At 54.4% G+C, this 15,344-nt stretch overlaps 1 protein-coding gene across 1 annotated transcript; it reads right to left on the reverse strand.

Annotated features, from left to right (window-relative positions):
* Window positions 1–3,098: 3,098 nt before the first annotated feature.
* On the reverse strand, window positions 3,099–14,883 carry FGF17 (fibroblast growth factor 17). Its single transcript, XM_090051812.1, has 5 exons — window positions 14,852–14,883; window positions 14,622–14,658; window positions 8,377–8,554; window positions 5,274–5,380; window positions 3,099–4,723 (listed from the first exon to the last, which is right to left on the reverse strand). The coding sequence occupies exons 1-5, from the start codon at window positions 14,881–14,883 to the stop codon at window positions 4,427–4,429; spliced, it is 651 nt and encodes a 216-aa protein (XP_089907938.1). The 3' UTR covers window positions 3,099–4,426.
* Window positions 14,884–15,344: the final 461 nt, after the last annotated feature.

The raw sequence follows: 15,344 nt of genomic DNA on the forward strand, positions 1-15,344 counted from the left end.
AAAAAAATAAAAGGAGGGACGGGGGCGGCAAAGGAGGGGGAAGAGGGGAAAAAAAAATTAAAGCGGAGATTATACAAAGGGAACTCCCCCACCTTTGAAGCTGGGTGGAAGCGGGGAGGGGGGAGCCGGGAGAGGCAGCCCCAGCCCTTTTAGAGCAGAATGTCTCAGATTCCTGCGGAAACAAGAACCAAACGCTATGAGGCCGAAGGAAAAGGAGATGGGGGGGAATTAAAGCAGCCCCATTGCTAATTCTCTGCCTGTCACACCTGGGAGCAGGCTCCTGGCTGCATTGTTTGGCAGTAATTGCTGGGTGTTGCATTTCCCTCCTGCTTTAAAGGTTCATTTAACTCAAACTGTTATAATTTTCCCTTTTTTCCCTCCCCCCCCCCCACCTCCCAACACCACCTCAGTGGCCTCCGCGCCGCATTAAGAGTTGCAGAGCTTTGTCAATGCCTTGTTTTAGACCCGGTTAAAGGATTAAGATTCTTCCCCCCAACCCCCAAATGCTTATTGTGCCGGGAAAAGCAATTACAGGGAGCAGTCGGACAGCGTGGGTCGGCGGGGCAGGGACATGAAGCCGTAGGGGGGAAAGTCGGGGTGTCCGTGGCAGCCTCACCATCCCGGGGGAGCCTGGGTGTTCGCTCCCAGGGAGCAGCAGCAGGCACCTGCTCGGAGAATGGGAGGCCTCTGACCTCAATGTGGTCCCCAAGGATGCTGTCCCCAAGCATAAATTCTGCCCCGCCTCCCCCATCTTCCTCCAGTACCTTATAGGGCGCAGGTCCCGAGGTGCTGCGCGGACAAGCAGTGCGGCACGTTGGTGTGCCAGCCGAGCCCTCGTCCAACCCGACCTCGAGGGAGGCGACCAGCAGCGAGCACCTGCTCTGCAGAGGCGCTCAGCTAAGGGGACTCCATCCTCCACCTCTCTGCAGCCCTCGAAACAGGCCACACCGGCAAGTGCTCCCCACGCGGCATCAGATGCGGGGTCCGCAGCTGAGGCTCATGGCCCAGGATGTCTCCCTCCTTCCTCAGAGCTCAAAAGCCAGCCTCGCCAAGGCCCTGCACCAACGCCAGCCTGCAAACTCGGGGTGCAGGCTCCCTGGGTCCGCTCCGTCCCTGCGCCCGGCTGGACTGGCCAGGGCTGGACACAAGCATGGGTGAATCAGGCAGATAGAAAGGTCATGTGTCAATTATTATTATCGTGATCTCTGGCGAAGGGGGGCCCGATCCTAAAAGTTCACCCAGGGCCACCACGAGTGTAGGGGAGGCAGGCCCAGCGGGTGAAGACAGCAAACGCCCACCCCCGGCCGCTTGGCACGGAGGGCCTGCCCGCAGCGAAGCAGGGGGAAGCTAGTACGGGTGCCAGGAGTGGAGAAGGGGGAGCTCCCACTGCCTCCGCACGTGGCATCGATGCTTTCTTCCCAAGCACGAGTGCTCCCGAGTGCGGAGTGACACCCCGGCTCCGGCGAACCTGATCCCCAGCGGAGGCAATGCACGCTACAGGGCTCGGGCTGCCAGAGACGCACACAGCCGGCAAATCCCCTCTAATGCCTCCCACCCCGGGGGGATTAAGCCCGGGCAGGATCGCCCTGGTGGCGGGCACCAGGCCCTCCATGCCGGGGGAGGGCGCGGCCGGACGGGAGGCAGAGCAAAGCTCCCCTTTTGTGTGCGGGCGGAAGCCACTGCGCTTGGCTCCTAATTTGCTGCTGATTGACTGGAGTCTAATGTTTCCCCTTCAGGTGCAGCCTCCCCAGACATGGCCCCTCTCTGCTCATTTGGAGGGGCCGGAGCCCGTTCCCAGCCCCAGAACAAGAGGAGGCTTTATCACCTTTGGCTGGGCTGGCAAGGCCTCCTGGGCCCCCTCTCCCCTCCTCACAGCTCCAGCCCCATGCCCCGCTTTCAAGCAGGCCCTTTGATCTCTCCCAAATCCCCCTGTATCTAAAGAGTAGCCAGGTATTCAGCCCACTCCTAACTAAGGTTTCCAGACACCTCAGAGTGGGGAAAAGGCTTTCCCCTTTCCCATCACTTAACGAGACTTCAAGTGCATTAGCTGCTTGGGCGACAACAGGAATCAAAACTCGTGGAAGAGGCGATATCTTTGATTAGACCAACTCGGTACTTATTTGGTAAATATGGATTTTCATTTCTACCCAGGAGAACTTGTACACGCCTATGCCGGACGAAGGGTGCATGTGCCCGAAAGCTTACAGATAAATAAACTATTTTTGTTGCAAAGATCCAGTTGGTCTAATAACTTGTGGAAGAGGCGATATCTTTGATTAGATCAACTAGATCTTTGCAAGAAAAATATTGTACTTATTTGCAAGCTTTCAGGCACAACTCTCTTCGTCCGGCGTGGGCGTGTACAAGTTCTCCTGGGTAGAAATGAAAATTCATATTTACCAAATAAATACCGAGTTGGTCTAATCAAAGGTATCGCCTCTTCCACGAGTTTTGATTCCTTTGGCCTCTATCAGTACAGCTACAACCTGGATACCTGGTACACGGGTGTAAAGAGCTCACTCAAGCCACAGGGCAAAGCAGAGACAGAGGCAGGGGCAGAAGCCGGCACACTGAATGAGAAGCCTGCTCCTAGCACTCTGCTATAGGACCCATAATGAGATGGGGGAGGGGTGGTTAGAGCATGTCATGGCACTACAAGAACATACAGAACCCCCTGGGTTTATGGTCAAAGAAGCCCATGATTGCTCCTTTGGGGAAGAGGGGAGAAGCAGCTTTTTGCTGCATGTGCAGCTTATTTAACACTTGACCCTACGCTCTACTTAGGAAGTAAAACTCCAACCCCTCTGACTGTGCTGTGACTGGACCCCAATATGACAAGGCGTGACTTGCGTCCCCCAAAACACCCCGGCCAGCTCCATAATGCTGCTTTGATGGACGCTTACAATAGCTCTGTCTCTCTCTAGAAGTTCATTTTTATTCATTTTAGGTTTAAAAAAAAAAAAAAAAAAAAGAAAACAAATTCCAAAAGCTATATGTTTAGGCCTAAAATGACAAGCCTTTAAAGCCTGAAGAAGATAACGGAGTGGGTAAAAAAAACCTAACAGGGATCCCTCCTTGTCTGAGAGGGCAATCATGGACGCTACGCCAAGTTGTTCTTTTAGTCAACTGGGGGTTTGTGGGGCAATGAAATGAAGGGCTGGGGTCCTACTGTCTTGGAGGGGGTTGTGTCAGAAGGTGGAGAGGGCATAGGAGGTGGGGGCTTTTCCCCCCCACAACCTGGGGGAATGGACTGGGAGCCGGGTTTCTCGCAGCACCCAACTACGCCCCAATTCTGGGGGAAGCTGGACACGTACAACACAATAAATAAAATCAAGTGGCCTGCAACAATGATAGACAGGGGGGGAACAAGTGCTGGGGCCTTCGCTCTGCAACAGCAGGTCTCGACCTCCCCCTGGACCCCGCTTCTGCCAAAGCAGCGGCTTAGCTCAGAAGGGGGAGATGTCCCAGTGCTTCGGAGACCTCGAGTCGGTTCTTTGCTGGGCCAACCATTTCCCCGTGGAGGCCTGGGAAAGTCCCGCAGATTCTGATCTGTGCCGGTGGGGGAGCCACACCACCCGATAACACGGCAATGGGTGACAGGGAGGCAAGCACCATGACAGCCTGCTGCTGCACGGGGAAGCCAGCGTGTCCTCAGCCCTTCTGCTGCCCTCCGGGGTTCCCAAGTCACCTGGATTTCTTGGATCTGGAACAGACCAAAGCAGTCTCTTGCCCGGCCGCGGTCCACAGAAAGAAACAGCCTAGGAGCTCGGCCATGCCAGGATCCTTTCCCATAGTCCCCGAGCCAGTCCCGTGGCACTGCTCCCCCGCAGAGATGTCCCGCAGCCCGAGACTGCTCCGTGGCAGGCAGTTGGGCGCTGAGTTGGGGTCGAGGGATAATAAAACCAACCTTGCTCACTGCCAGGCGGGGAAAGCGGCCATCGGGCTGGAACGAGCACTTCCATGCCCATCGTGGGAGCTGAAGAAACCCCCCAGGAGCAAGCCCGTTGGCTGCCAGTCCTGCAGGGGGGCTTGCACAGAGGGGAGCAATGGGCAAACATCAGGGACTGTGACAGTGGGAGGCAAAGGGAAATCCAGCCTGGGATTACAAAGACTAGACATGCCCTCCTCAATCCAAGGTGTTTGCTCCCTCCAGCCAATAGTTTGTGCCTAAGAGAGTCAGAGTATAAAAATATAGCACCTTTGTGAGAAACATGGGGGGGTGGGGATGACAACACGGGCCTGGGAGGCACAGGGTGGGAGAGGTAGAGTCCTATGTGCCACCGGGGCAGTGGGCACGGGGACGGGCACACAGCAGGCCGTGTTGTCTGATGAGGCCCGGGATGGAGCAGCTGCACAGGTGGCTGTGGGGCGCGCAGAGCAGGGGGGCATCCCACGTGTCCCCTGCGGGGCGGGGAAGCGTGTGGCACTACGTGAGAGGCCGCGGGGGGCGGGTGCGCTTGGTCCTGCGGGTCGGCGACGAGGAGCCCACAAACTCAAACTGCTTCTGCCGCTCGGCGTTGTTGGGGAAGGGCAGCTGGCCGCGATACAGGCGTTTGATGAAGTGGGCTTCCCGCTGGTTCTGCCGGCTTTTGGAGGCCTTGCGGGGGCGGCCCTTGCGCGTGAAGGCCATGTACCAGCCCTCGTGGCGCGCGTTCTGGAAGGCCGTGTAGTTGTTCTCCAGCACGATCTCGGTGAAGATGCAGTCTTTGCTCTTGCCGTTGGGCTGCATGGGGGGTGAAGGAGAAGGGGGGAAAGGAGTAGGTTCCTCCAGCAAGGAAAGGGTTAAATGGATAGGGTTGCCGGCGTGCCAGGCATCACAGTGGCAAGCCCAGCTTTCCCTGCCCTTTCCTTCCCCACGATGCCAGAACCTGTGCAACGTGTGCAGTCGCTACCAGGGCCCGGATGTGGGGCAGCGGACCTAGGGCTGTGATGGGGCTACGCCGACTGCCATCGGTTGAGAGCCCAGGCTTTTATGAAGAGCCTAGGAACGGCAGCTGGGGCTCCTCAGGGTCGGCATCCCCTAGCACGCAGCCAGACAGAAAGACATCCCTGCGCCACGGTGCGCAAGGCCTGATCGTTCAGCCCATTCGACTGCACATCATCCTTGTGCTAAGTGCCGTGACCACTGCCTTTGGCTGAAGCACATCTCCCCAGGGGCACCCGGGATGGAAACCACAGGGGATGGGGTGGCCCTGGGTAGCAACCCAGCTTGCCGCTTGGGGTACAGCATGCAGTGGGGGGGGAGGGGAGGAGGTCCTAGGTCTGTGATTCACCTTTCCAATGAGCTTCCCTCTCTTGCTCATGCAGATGTACTTCTCGCTCTCGGCTCCCTTGATGCGCACGCGGCTCCCGAAAGTGTCCGTCTCCACAATCAGCTTTGCTGAAGGGAAGAGTGAGAGAAAGAGGGGTGGGGGGAGAGAGAAGGAGCCAGAGGGGACAGGAGAGAGCTCCTTCGAGCAACAGCCTGTCCACATGCTGGCTAGACTAGCGCTGGCTAGAGTGACATGCCGACAGGCAAAGCGTCCGTATCGTTGCAAACCCCGCCCACTTCTGTGCTCTGCTACCTGCAGCCTGCGCGGGTGTCTGCTTAGGCCACCTGGAGAAGGGGGCCGTGCCAGAGGGCAGTAGCTGTAGGTTGGGAAGTCAGGGCAGTTTCTTTCCAAGCAGCTTAGAGCAGCCTTGGCCTTTTACATGGAAATGGAGCATTTGTGTCAAGGACATTCAAGCTCATCCTTTGCAGCTCTCTGACACACAGCAGTTCCCAACGTGTCATGTCCCAACAGTGGGTGATGGAGGATTCCCCAGGAGCAAATATAATGTACCGCTGGACTCTGCACCTTTGGCTTTTGCAGAAAGCTCAGGCTGAAACCATTGCCGCATTAGTGACAATTCCCATCATATTTACTGGGATGGCACATTTTTTGCCTTGCTGCTGGACCCTCTGCTTCCTTTAGGGGGGAAAAAGCAAGGTCTCCACCTTCCTGGTTGCAGAGAAGAGCTTTCAAGTGTGACCTGCAAGCAACTTAAAGGCTCAGAAACCAGCAAGCAAATAGCACCCCTGCCCCACAGCGTGGCATTCTCAAAATCTCATGATTTTTAAGACAGTCCCCTGGTTTGGGAAGGGTTAAGCCTGGCATGCAGGGAGTGGGAGTTGTTTATCACTGCTGGGTGCTAGGACTGTTGTATTTAATCTCTTGAAATGGGGGTGCCGTGGGGTTTGTGGGGTGCATTTCAGCCCAGAGACTGTTCTGGGCCTAGAGTGAGAAGCCAGCAGGATGCATGTTTTTTTCTCTGCCCTCTGTCTCCAGCGTAACGCTTGCTGCTGCAGACGACTAGTTAGAAGCAGCAGGCGTGGATGGATATACATGGAGGCAAAACTGTACAGCTCTGAGCCCTGTTGCACTGCGGGACCCACCAGGGGCCTGCGCTCTTCTAGACGAGCACATCAGTGCACTCCCCTGTTGTAATAACTGGGAGAGACCTCCCCACATTTCTGAATGCATGGATCCCACCTCTCAAACTAATCAGGTGGCTCCAAGCTGAGCTCTAGCTGTGGCTAATGCCACCTCCAAGCACCTTCCACCTCAGCCCTGGATGAGTAACAGCAATGAAGTCAGATGAGACGCTTGCCTCCCACCCTTAGGCCTCCGGCTGCAGCTGCTAAATCAAGCTGATTAGGAAAGGCAAGTTTAGGATAAAGAAAGGCAAGCTGCACTGGTCCTGCTTCATGCACCTAAGCGTGGCTGCTTGGTGCTTCAAGAGGACAGCCCTTCTCCCTGTGGACTGGATGTAGTCCTAGGTGCATGCAGAAACTGCCACGGGGGAAGTTCATGCCGAGGGGGTGGGTTCTGTATTCCCCAGTCTGCAAAGTCTCTTATCTGCTGCGCTTTCAGGAAGACGTGCACCATTTCCTTTATAACGAGACAGTTTCCATCCAATGGGACAATTAAGATTTTTGAATGTTCCTCACTGATTGGTCCACAGCTGGTCTGCCATGCCCTTCCTGATGAGACCTAATTAACTGATCCTACCCAATTTCTCAACAGATAGAGGAATTCCCCCTTCTGGGACAATTTTTAATTATCGTTTTTTTTTTTCAGATGCAAGCTTCTGCAAAAGGGCTGCTTTTATCTTTTGGCTTTGGATAAACCCTCCTCTGAAAAGCATTACCATCTCTGTGCAACCCTGCAATAATTAAAAGTCCAGATAAACTTAGTATTATTCATAACACAGACCCTTTCCATTTACCCTGGTGCCGCTGCACGAATGGGAACCGGCCCATTCCGTTGTCTAACAATAGGCACATCAATGCAGGCTTATTTCTTCTCCCACAGAAGCCGGAGAGCAGGAGCCAGATATATTTTAAACCCAGTTAAAAATCTTCCCTTTGATTAGCTCAACTGCTGAAGACAATGTACTAATCTTCCCAGCTACCTACATGTAGCTGTGTCTGAAGGTCAGACGAGATCTCAGCGCCCTGCCTTTCTGCTGCTAATTGACATTTAACCCCCAATACCGCACTAATCTAAACTCAGCTGGAGTTGCTCATAATTTCACCCTAAGAGAATCTAAGTCTATTGTCCCCAGAGCAAAGCTGGATTGTTACCGTAACAAGTCATTGTACCTTTGACACACTGCATTCCCTCCTGATGGTCAGATCATCCCCAATAACCTTGGCAGGAGATATTTTGGACATGCTGGATTCTTAAACCAAAATAGGGACATCTTGTCCCCACTGAAGTCTCAGGGAGCTTTGCCTCTGTTCCCAACAGGGCCAAGCTTTCGCTTGTCCTGAGAAAGCTCAGGTTGGACTAGAGTGTGCGTTTCACGACCGGGTGCAACCTTGCCCATGCTGGAGAAGAAACGCAGTGTCTACTCCATGGTCACCCTCGTGACTCGCTGAGAACAAAACTTGGAAGTCAGGACTGAAGTCCCCCCAGGACTCGTTTCCAACCAAAGCTGTGAACACCTTGCTCCAAACCCCTGCTCCCCCACTTCCCTGCTAGACCTGGGACTAGACCGCGGGATTCTTGATGTCAAGCCCTACCCCACTTTCAACATCGTTCAACCTCATTCCTCTCCAGTGCTAGGCACAGAAATGAGATGCGTGGATGTCTGGTCTCCTGCTTTGGCCAGCAAGTTGTTGCATGATTATTCATTATCACCAGCACTACAGCTATGCCTAGCAGCCCTTGGCATGGGCTAACACCCCACTGTTGGCAATGGGCTTTACCAACCCGATTCCAGAGGTGCCGTGCAGCCAGATGTGACTGATGCACCCCTCCCTGGAAAGCCTGGCATTCCCTTGGCGCAAGGGACACCCCTCCAGCCTGCCTCTTTTTTTCCCACACAGCTGAAGTGCTCCAAGCTTCTTACCAAACTTGTTGCCGTCCTCTGCGGTGGCCGTGATCCTTTTGCCGTTCACTTGGACGTGCTTGCCGCTGGTCCGGCTGTACAGCTGGTACTCCCTGATCTGCCTCCGACTCAGCTGGTCTGTCATGGCGCCCTGGTCCCTCACGTACTGGTTAAAATTAGGAGACGGTTGATTCTCCCCCTTTGTTTACAAAGGGAAAAATAAAATCAATTTGTTTTGGACAGCCCCACAGACGTGGTGAGGGTGTTGAATCGGGAGCCAACGCTGGAGCCTCCTGGGTGGGAGGCCTGGGCAGACCAGTGGGGTGAGGTCTGATGCCCTGCAGAGCATGCTGGCTAGATGGCATGAGTTCAGAGCCAGGAGCTAACCCATGGACATCCTGGCAGGGATGGAGGTGGGTGCCCTGCAGAGGAGGCCGCAGGCATGCCGCAGCCTGGCCCGAAGGCAGACGTTCCTCTAGGCAGGAGTCCATGTGTGGGGTTGGGGTAGGAGCCCAGGACATTGGAGGGGAGCTCCCAAGCAAACTCATGGACCCACTCGAAATGCCAGGGCATCCTTGGTCTGGCCCCATCCCATGCAGGCAGCGATTCAAGGCCATTGCCACGGGGTTGCAGGGAGATGATCATTTTGAGCAGAGGCCCTCACTCTAACTCCAGCACTCACTTCACCCAAACCCGCTGCTACAAATGGAGTTACTAGGCAGCTCTGGCAGAGGACAGATTGGGGTATATCTGCCCCACACACGCACATGGGGGAATGCTTGTATGGTTCCCCTACCCCATCCATCCTGCTCAGGCCTCTTGGAGAGACAGTCTACTGGGAAACAACCTCACTGGGGTCTCTTGTCCTGTTACGGGGCACTTGGGATGGTTCCCAGTTATGGGTTTATGAGCCCTGTCACCCACCGAAAGTCCTTCTCTCCTGTGATAACAAGACTCAGTGCTGCAGAGAGACGATGCCCACTCTGCACAGACAAGTGTCTGGTCCATGTCTCCGTCTATTCACTGCCGTCTGCTCTCTACCGGTGAGATGGTCTATTCGTATAGTGCATGGGATAGTCCACTGATCTCATCTTTGAGTTACCATATATAAATCATCCATCCATCTATTGCAACGCTGTCTATCCATCCACCCATCACCATGGTATCTGAGCACCTTCATATCATACTACCAACACAGGGCTTATTAGCATGCTGGAGGAGAAAGTGAAACAGATGAAGCTCTTTTTTTAGCCTCACCATAACCGTCCTCAGTAAATGAGAACAGGCAGGAAATAGGCTGCGGGAGAGAAGGAAAATGCTTTCCACTTAACAAGTCTTTCTCCGTGTGTGGGATCAGAAAAGACCGGGTGGGGAGGTCCTGTCCCTGAAACATTATAGTCAGGAGCAGTGTGCGAGAGAGGTCCACGCTGGGCAGAGCAGGCCCAGGCCAGCTTGAGGCATCTGTCAAAACACAAGCTACTTGCTGGTGCCCTTAGCCTGAGCATGCAGAGCTTGTGCTGCTGTCTTGCACGTTCCCCTGACCGCCCTCCAGTACTCCCGCAGGAGCCGGGCTCACCCTTAGAAGTGTCCAGGCCCGCAGACCAGGGCTGCACACGGCAGGACGGCAAGGGAGCTGCCGAACCGAGAGGCAGACGTGTCCCAGGGGCCACAGCCGATGCCGACACTCCCAGAGCGAAGCAGAACTTCGCTGCTGTGCTCCAGTGCCCCAGGACACGCCAGAGCCTGCCACCGGCCTCCCCGATCCCAAAGCAAATGTTAAACCGGAGCCGCGGAGCCTGACAAACCCGTTGCAATGTCCCAGTCGACAGAGCTTGTGATAACCGAAGCAACCCGTGCGTGACTGCAGCCTTCACCGGCCAGGCTACAACCAGGGCACCCAGAAGGCGTGCGGGGAACGGGGGCTCTTTCTGAGCAGCAAAGCATCACGGATCAGATAAATATCCCAGCTCATTTCAAGCTGCCCCCCCTTTCATCTGACTCCACCTCAGTTCCCCTGGAAAGCATCTTAAGCCGTAGCAAACTCAGCAACAAGCCCTGTTAGGCTTTTCTGTCAATGCAGAGAGGTGGAGAAGGCCAACAGATTTGCGGGTTTGGGTACAAACGCCTTTGCGCTACGGGGCTAGTACGCTGCCAGTGAGCTGCAGGGACAGGCGCTCTCCCCTCTCCTCTCCTCCCAGCAAAACGGAGGGCCAAATGCCACTTACACGCGTGCCCCAGCCGGGATTACAACAGACTCAGCTGATGTCACCAAGAGCAAGATCAGCGTTTGCTCTTAACTGGATTCTCCTCTCACTGACACCCGATTTTGCACCGGCTCAATGCAGCTGATGTCTATATCTGGAAGGACTTCGGATCCACAGAATCAGCCCAGAACATGCAGCTCACTCCCAGGGCTGCTAAATAAAGTGTGTATTGTGCCCCAACGGGCTTTGTGACTCATGTTAATGCCCCACCACAAACAGACACTCCCCAACACAAGAGTTATTATATGGTAAATGCCAGCTAATTACCACGGACAAGCTGATTGAGGATTATCAGCATTGTGGCCCATCTGTATTACAGAGCCAGAGCTATCACCCAGCAGTCACACTTCAATCAGGGGCTTTTTATGAAAGGGGCTTCATTTAATCTCTATGCAAGTGGAGTAGGAAGCCCTGATGTTAAGAGCCAAGGGTGAGATTTTCAAAGCTGCTTAAGAGATCTGGATGCCCTGTTCAGACAACTAAATTAGAGCCGCTCACATCCATCTTACTGAAACCTTGGTTTCCCAGTGAAAAATGACTCGAGTCAAAATTGCCCAGAAAGAAAAGGAAAAAAGCTTCAAACCATGTTGTGTACAAATGGTCCTTTTGGGGGCAATGTTGGTAAATCGCTGCTTCTGGTCTGTTTGCTCGCTTGGCTGGCTTTCAGCCACTATTTTGAATAACAGTTCTCAGACAGGGGACTTCTTTCCCCCAAACTGACACTATTTGTCCAAACTCGTTAATACATATATGTTTTTTAAACTGGGAAACAAAAACCTGTCTAAAGGAAATGTAGATTAAAACGTGTTGGATTTTTTAGCAACAACAACTGGAGTGTTTGAAGCCATTCTAGTCCAGACCCCTGAGCTCGGGCTGTCTCAGCCAGAATGAAAACTTATAGCTTGGGCATGACACCTGGACAAATATATAGAGCCAAATCCTCAGCTAGTGCAAATGGGTGTCACTCCTTTGACTGCAATGGAATAATAATGGCCATTAGTCAACTTTCTGCCGGCCCGAATTGCAGCCTGGCTGTTGGCAGAGCAGAACCAAGACCCTGGCTGCCCACTGCTAATTCAGGGCCAGATCCAACAAGCTTTTTTGCCACTGATTTGGGTGGAATAGGAGTAAGCTTCTTCCTTAAACCATTTCAATGGCTGGAGGTGATGGACAGATTTTTGTTTTAAATTCAGCTCATCAAAGACATTCCCAGAGCGGTGATATGGACCACTGGCTGGCTCAGGCCTGTCTGCTTAAGAGAGAAAAACAATAAAAAAAAACTGGTAACAAATACAGCCTGGGTCCCCCTGGATCAGCATTGTCTCTGTATTTCATGGATGTCTTTGGAGTTGGAGCGCTCACTCGGGCCCGAGTCCTCAGAAGAAGGTTGCTCCCATAAGAAGAGAAATAAGCAGCCGGCTTGTCCACAGGGATTCAGAGCACTTCAGATGTGGCTCTGTCGCTAGGAGCCACGCATCTGGGAAAGCCCATCACAGCAGTACACGATAGCTGCTCTTGAGATGGCACTTTTCTGCTTGTAAGGAGTGCAGAAAGCTCCTCTTAACCCTGCGGCAAACAGCTCATCCAGCCAAGCGCAGCAGGGAGGGCCGGGCCCTCAGAACCGCTTCGACTTGATATCCTGGCAAGCCTCGATGCCTGCCTGTGTGTGGCGCGCGTCTCGAGTCGCCCTTCTGCAAACCGAATTTCACTCCAAGGCGCGAGGAATTGCCTGCAGCCTGGCAAGTGCGCTCCCAGCCCGTATGCCTGTGCCGGCGAGCTTCCTCTCACTGGAAACAGCAAGCTGCACGCTCATCACGGGTGGTTTGGCAGAGGCCTAGCGCCCCGCTGCTCCCCGTGCTTATCGCATCATGCTGGACCGGAGTGGGGCGGCTCTGTGCTCTGCTTGGGGAGGGCACTAGGGGCGCGGATGTGCCAGGTAGGACCCAGGCGGGTCCCCGCTAGGTGAGTGGCTGCAGCTGCTCCTAGCAGCCCAGCTGCAAGCCGCGCTAGCTTGCTTCCCCCCCCCCATCCCTGGCTCCGCTCCATTCCCCACTTGAGTGACTGTCCCACCTTGCCCCTTGCAATTCAGCAGCCCCCTGTCAGGGCAGATCACAAGGGGAAACCTCTCCCCTCCCCTTCCCCACCTCCCTCACAAAGGCGGACAGAGCAAAGCTAGCAAAGATCACAGCCAACATTAGCCATGGGGGGATCTTCACAGGTCTTTAGTGGGGCCGGGTGGGGGGGTGGGGAATCTGCCCCTCGCTGCTGCCAGAGCAACTGGTGCTCGACAGCCCCAGAGACAGCTGCTCATCACGCAGGAGCTCAAGCATGGCTCTGGCCTTTGCCAACTCGCTTCTCTCCCTCCCGCCCCTCTACCCCCCGCCTCACACCCCCTCCTGAAGCCAAGCACTTCAAGGGGAAAAGCTCCACACAGCCCCATCAAATGACGCCCCCAACCCCATCTCCGCACAAGGCAGCAATAAAACCGGGCCCAACACCATTGTGCTACTTTCTGCTCCATAACAGCCTGCAGCCTAGAGCCTTTTTGTCTGCGCGCTGCTGGGGTAGGGGGTAGCGGGGGGAGGAGAAAGGGGTCTTGCTTCCTGCAATGACTGCCTTTGCAGCCCTTGGGGGGTCAGGAGAGGGGATGGCGATGGGGGGGGGGGGGTTGTTCCTCTCTCCATCAAAGGCAGCTCCGCTCCCCTCCTGTTCTCAAAGCCACAGAGGCGTTTACCTTGGGAAGGTCCCAGATGGGTGTGCAAGGAGCTGGGGCTGGCCTGTTCATGCCGTTTTGTTTCGGGGCTGGCTGGGAGGGTGCTGGTGTGGAAGAGTGCATTTTAATAGCCGGTGCTTTTATTGGGCTCACAAAAAGGGATGCTGCATCTATAACAGGGCTGGGGGGGGGGGATGAGGAGGGGGTGGCTGTGCTCACTTTGGGTTTGGAGGGCCAAGGGCCTGATTCTGCTCTCATGTGCCTGTTCATCAGGAGTTGCCTCACTGAAGTCCCCAGGGAGTGAGGAAAGCAGGCACCCAGCGGGTGTAAGGCGAGTCAGAGCCAGCCCCTGCACCTTGCTGGAGTCTGTGACCTGCACACACAGGTGATGCAAATCACCCCCCGGGGCTCTTGGGGCATGATTCCCGGGGCACTGGGCCCTGCAGTTGCACGGCACAGGACAGGCAGCAAGGAGATGAGCCCCTGGCCCCAAGCCTCTCTACTTCTGCACAGGGCATTTCCCCTCCCTAAGCAGTTCCCTAAGTACATCCTCATTAAACCGATCCCTCTACCGCACAACCTGTGCCTTTGCTCTGGCCCAGTTCCTTCAACAGCAGCACGCTGCCTCCGTGCCCAGACAGACACATGCCATTGACAGAGCACACAATCGTTATCCAGCCCTGTGGCTTTCGGTCCCCAGCTGGCCAACACCAACCTGAGTGATTTCCACCCCCCAAAGGCAACAGACAAGATTCGGCGCCGTTTCACCAGCCCCCAAGTTTCTCCCAACTCTTGCTGGTCTCAGATCAGGATCTATCCCAAGGGGCGCTACTCCCACAGGTCATGTTGCTCACGTGCGTAAAAGGTTTGTAAGATCTGAGCCTCCCCTTTGCACAACTGCAGCTTGTCTAATAGCTTTTTAAAAAGACCTTCTGGCCATGGCATTGCCCACGTTAGCAAAGCACGCACAGGTAAAACTTTGACTTAGGCTGAGAGCACATTCAACAATCCCTTTGCAAGCAACACACGCAGACTCCCCTCTCCCCATACATGCCGCCCTGAGGATTAAAGCACTACACTATAGGGGAGGGGGGGAAAAAGCAATTAGTCTAGTTTCCAGAAGACTAAAAGAGCTTTGGGTCTGAATGCTCTTTCAGGCTGCGGTTTTAAACAATTTGGGGCTGTAGCAAAGAAAGAACGCGACAGCAAGTATATCTAGAAAAATGTGACAGGCGCTGTTGCATTGGTGGGGGGGGGTTTGTAAAACAGACAGTATGCTGCAAACGTACCTGGGTTTGACAGGAAAGCATTAGGAGCTGGAAACATCTGCATTTGGAAACAAAAGAGAAAGAGGGAGAGAGAAAAAAAAAACAGGGTTTTATTTTGGAGTTAGCTGGTTTTTGCAGAAATGAATAGCTGTGTCTAACGGCACTAATAATAACCTCCTGATTAAACCTTGTTGTAAAGAACTGTAACAAAACTAGCTGTGGGGAAAGCAGGATGGAAAAAAAGCGCTTACATGGAAAGGTTTTGGAGGCTGATGTGCTGCATGTCGCTCGTCAAGACAAAAAAAAAAGGAGAGAGAAATACGTCAACTGGATTCAAATTGACCTCAGAGATGGGCGCTTGTAGACACCTTCCCAGGTCTCTCTAAAGCTGACCCATTTCCGAGCGGGGACTGAAGGATCCGGGTCCCCTTCCTTCTAGTCTGATGCTCCCGGGAAAAAGAGGTGCCAGGAAAAAACCACTTCTCGCACCACATGTGATTTTCTGAAGTCTCTGGAACAAAAATTGCTACAGTGCCTGGAGGAGATAGCTGGGCAGCGCATCCGCTTTCTTCCTTCCTTTCTCTTTTTATTCGCCACCCTCTACAAGGATCCTGGCAGGACCTTCATCGCCTCCAAGTTGGTCTCCTCCATGGCCCCCTCTCTCCCCTGCCCACCCGTTTCCAAGACAGAAACTGGCTCCTTTCCTGGGGTTATTCCCTTGGTTGTATTCCTCCTGCAGCCTGG

Source organism: Crocodylus siamensis, chromosome 6, assembly GCF_052110815.1.
Source record: "Crocodylus siamensis isolate JL-2025a chromosome 6, ASM5211081v1, whole genome shotgun sequence".
NCBI lineage: Eukaryota > Metazoa > Chordata > Crocodylia > Crocodylidae > Crocodylus > Crocodylus siamensis.

Bases quoted from the DNA above. Each gene is read 5' to 3' on its own strand.
- FGF17 (XM_090051812.1), bottom strand. From the start codon at position 14,883: ATGCAGCACATCAGCCTCCAAAACCTTTCCAT. The intron at 5,381-8,376 runs GTAAGAAGCTTG...TCTTCCCTTCAG, and splicing joins AGAGGACGGCAACAAGTTTG to CAAAGCTGATTGTGGAGACG. The intron at 4,724-5,273 runs GTGAATCACAGA...CCCCCCATGCAG, and splicing joins GAGGGAAGCTCATTGGAAAG to CCCAACGGCAAGAGCAAAGA.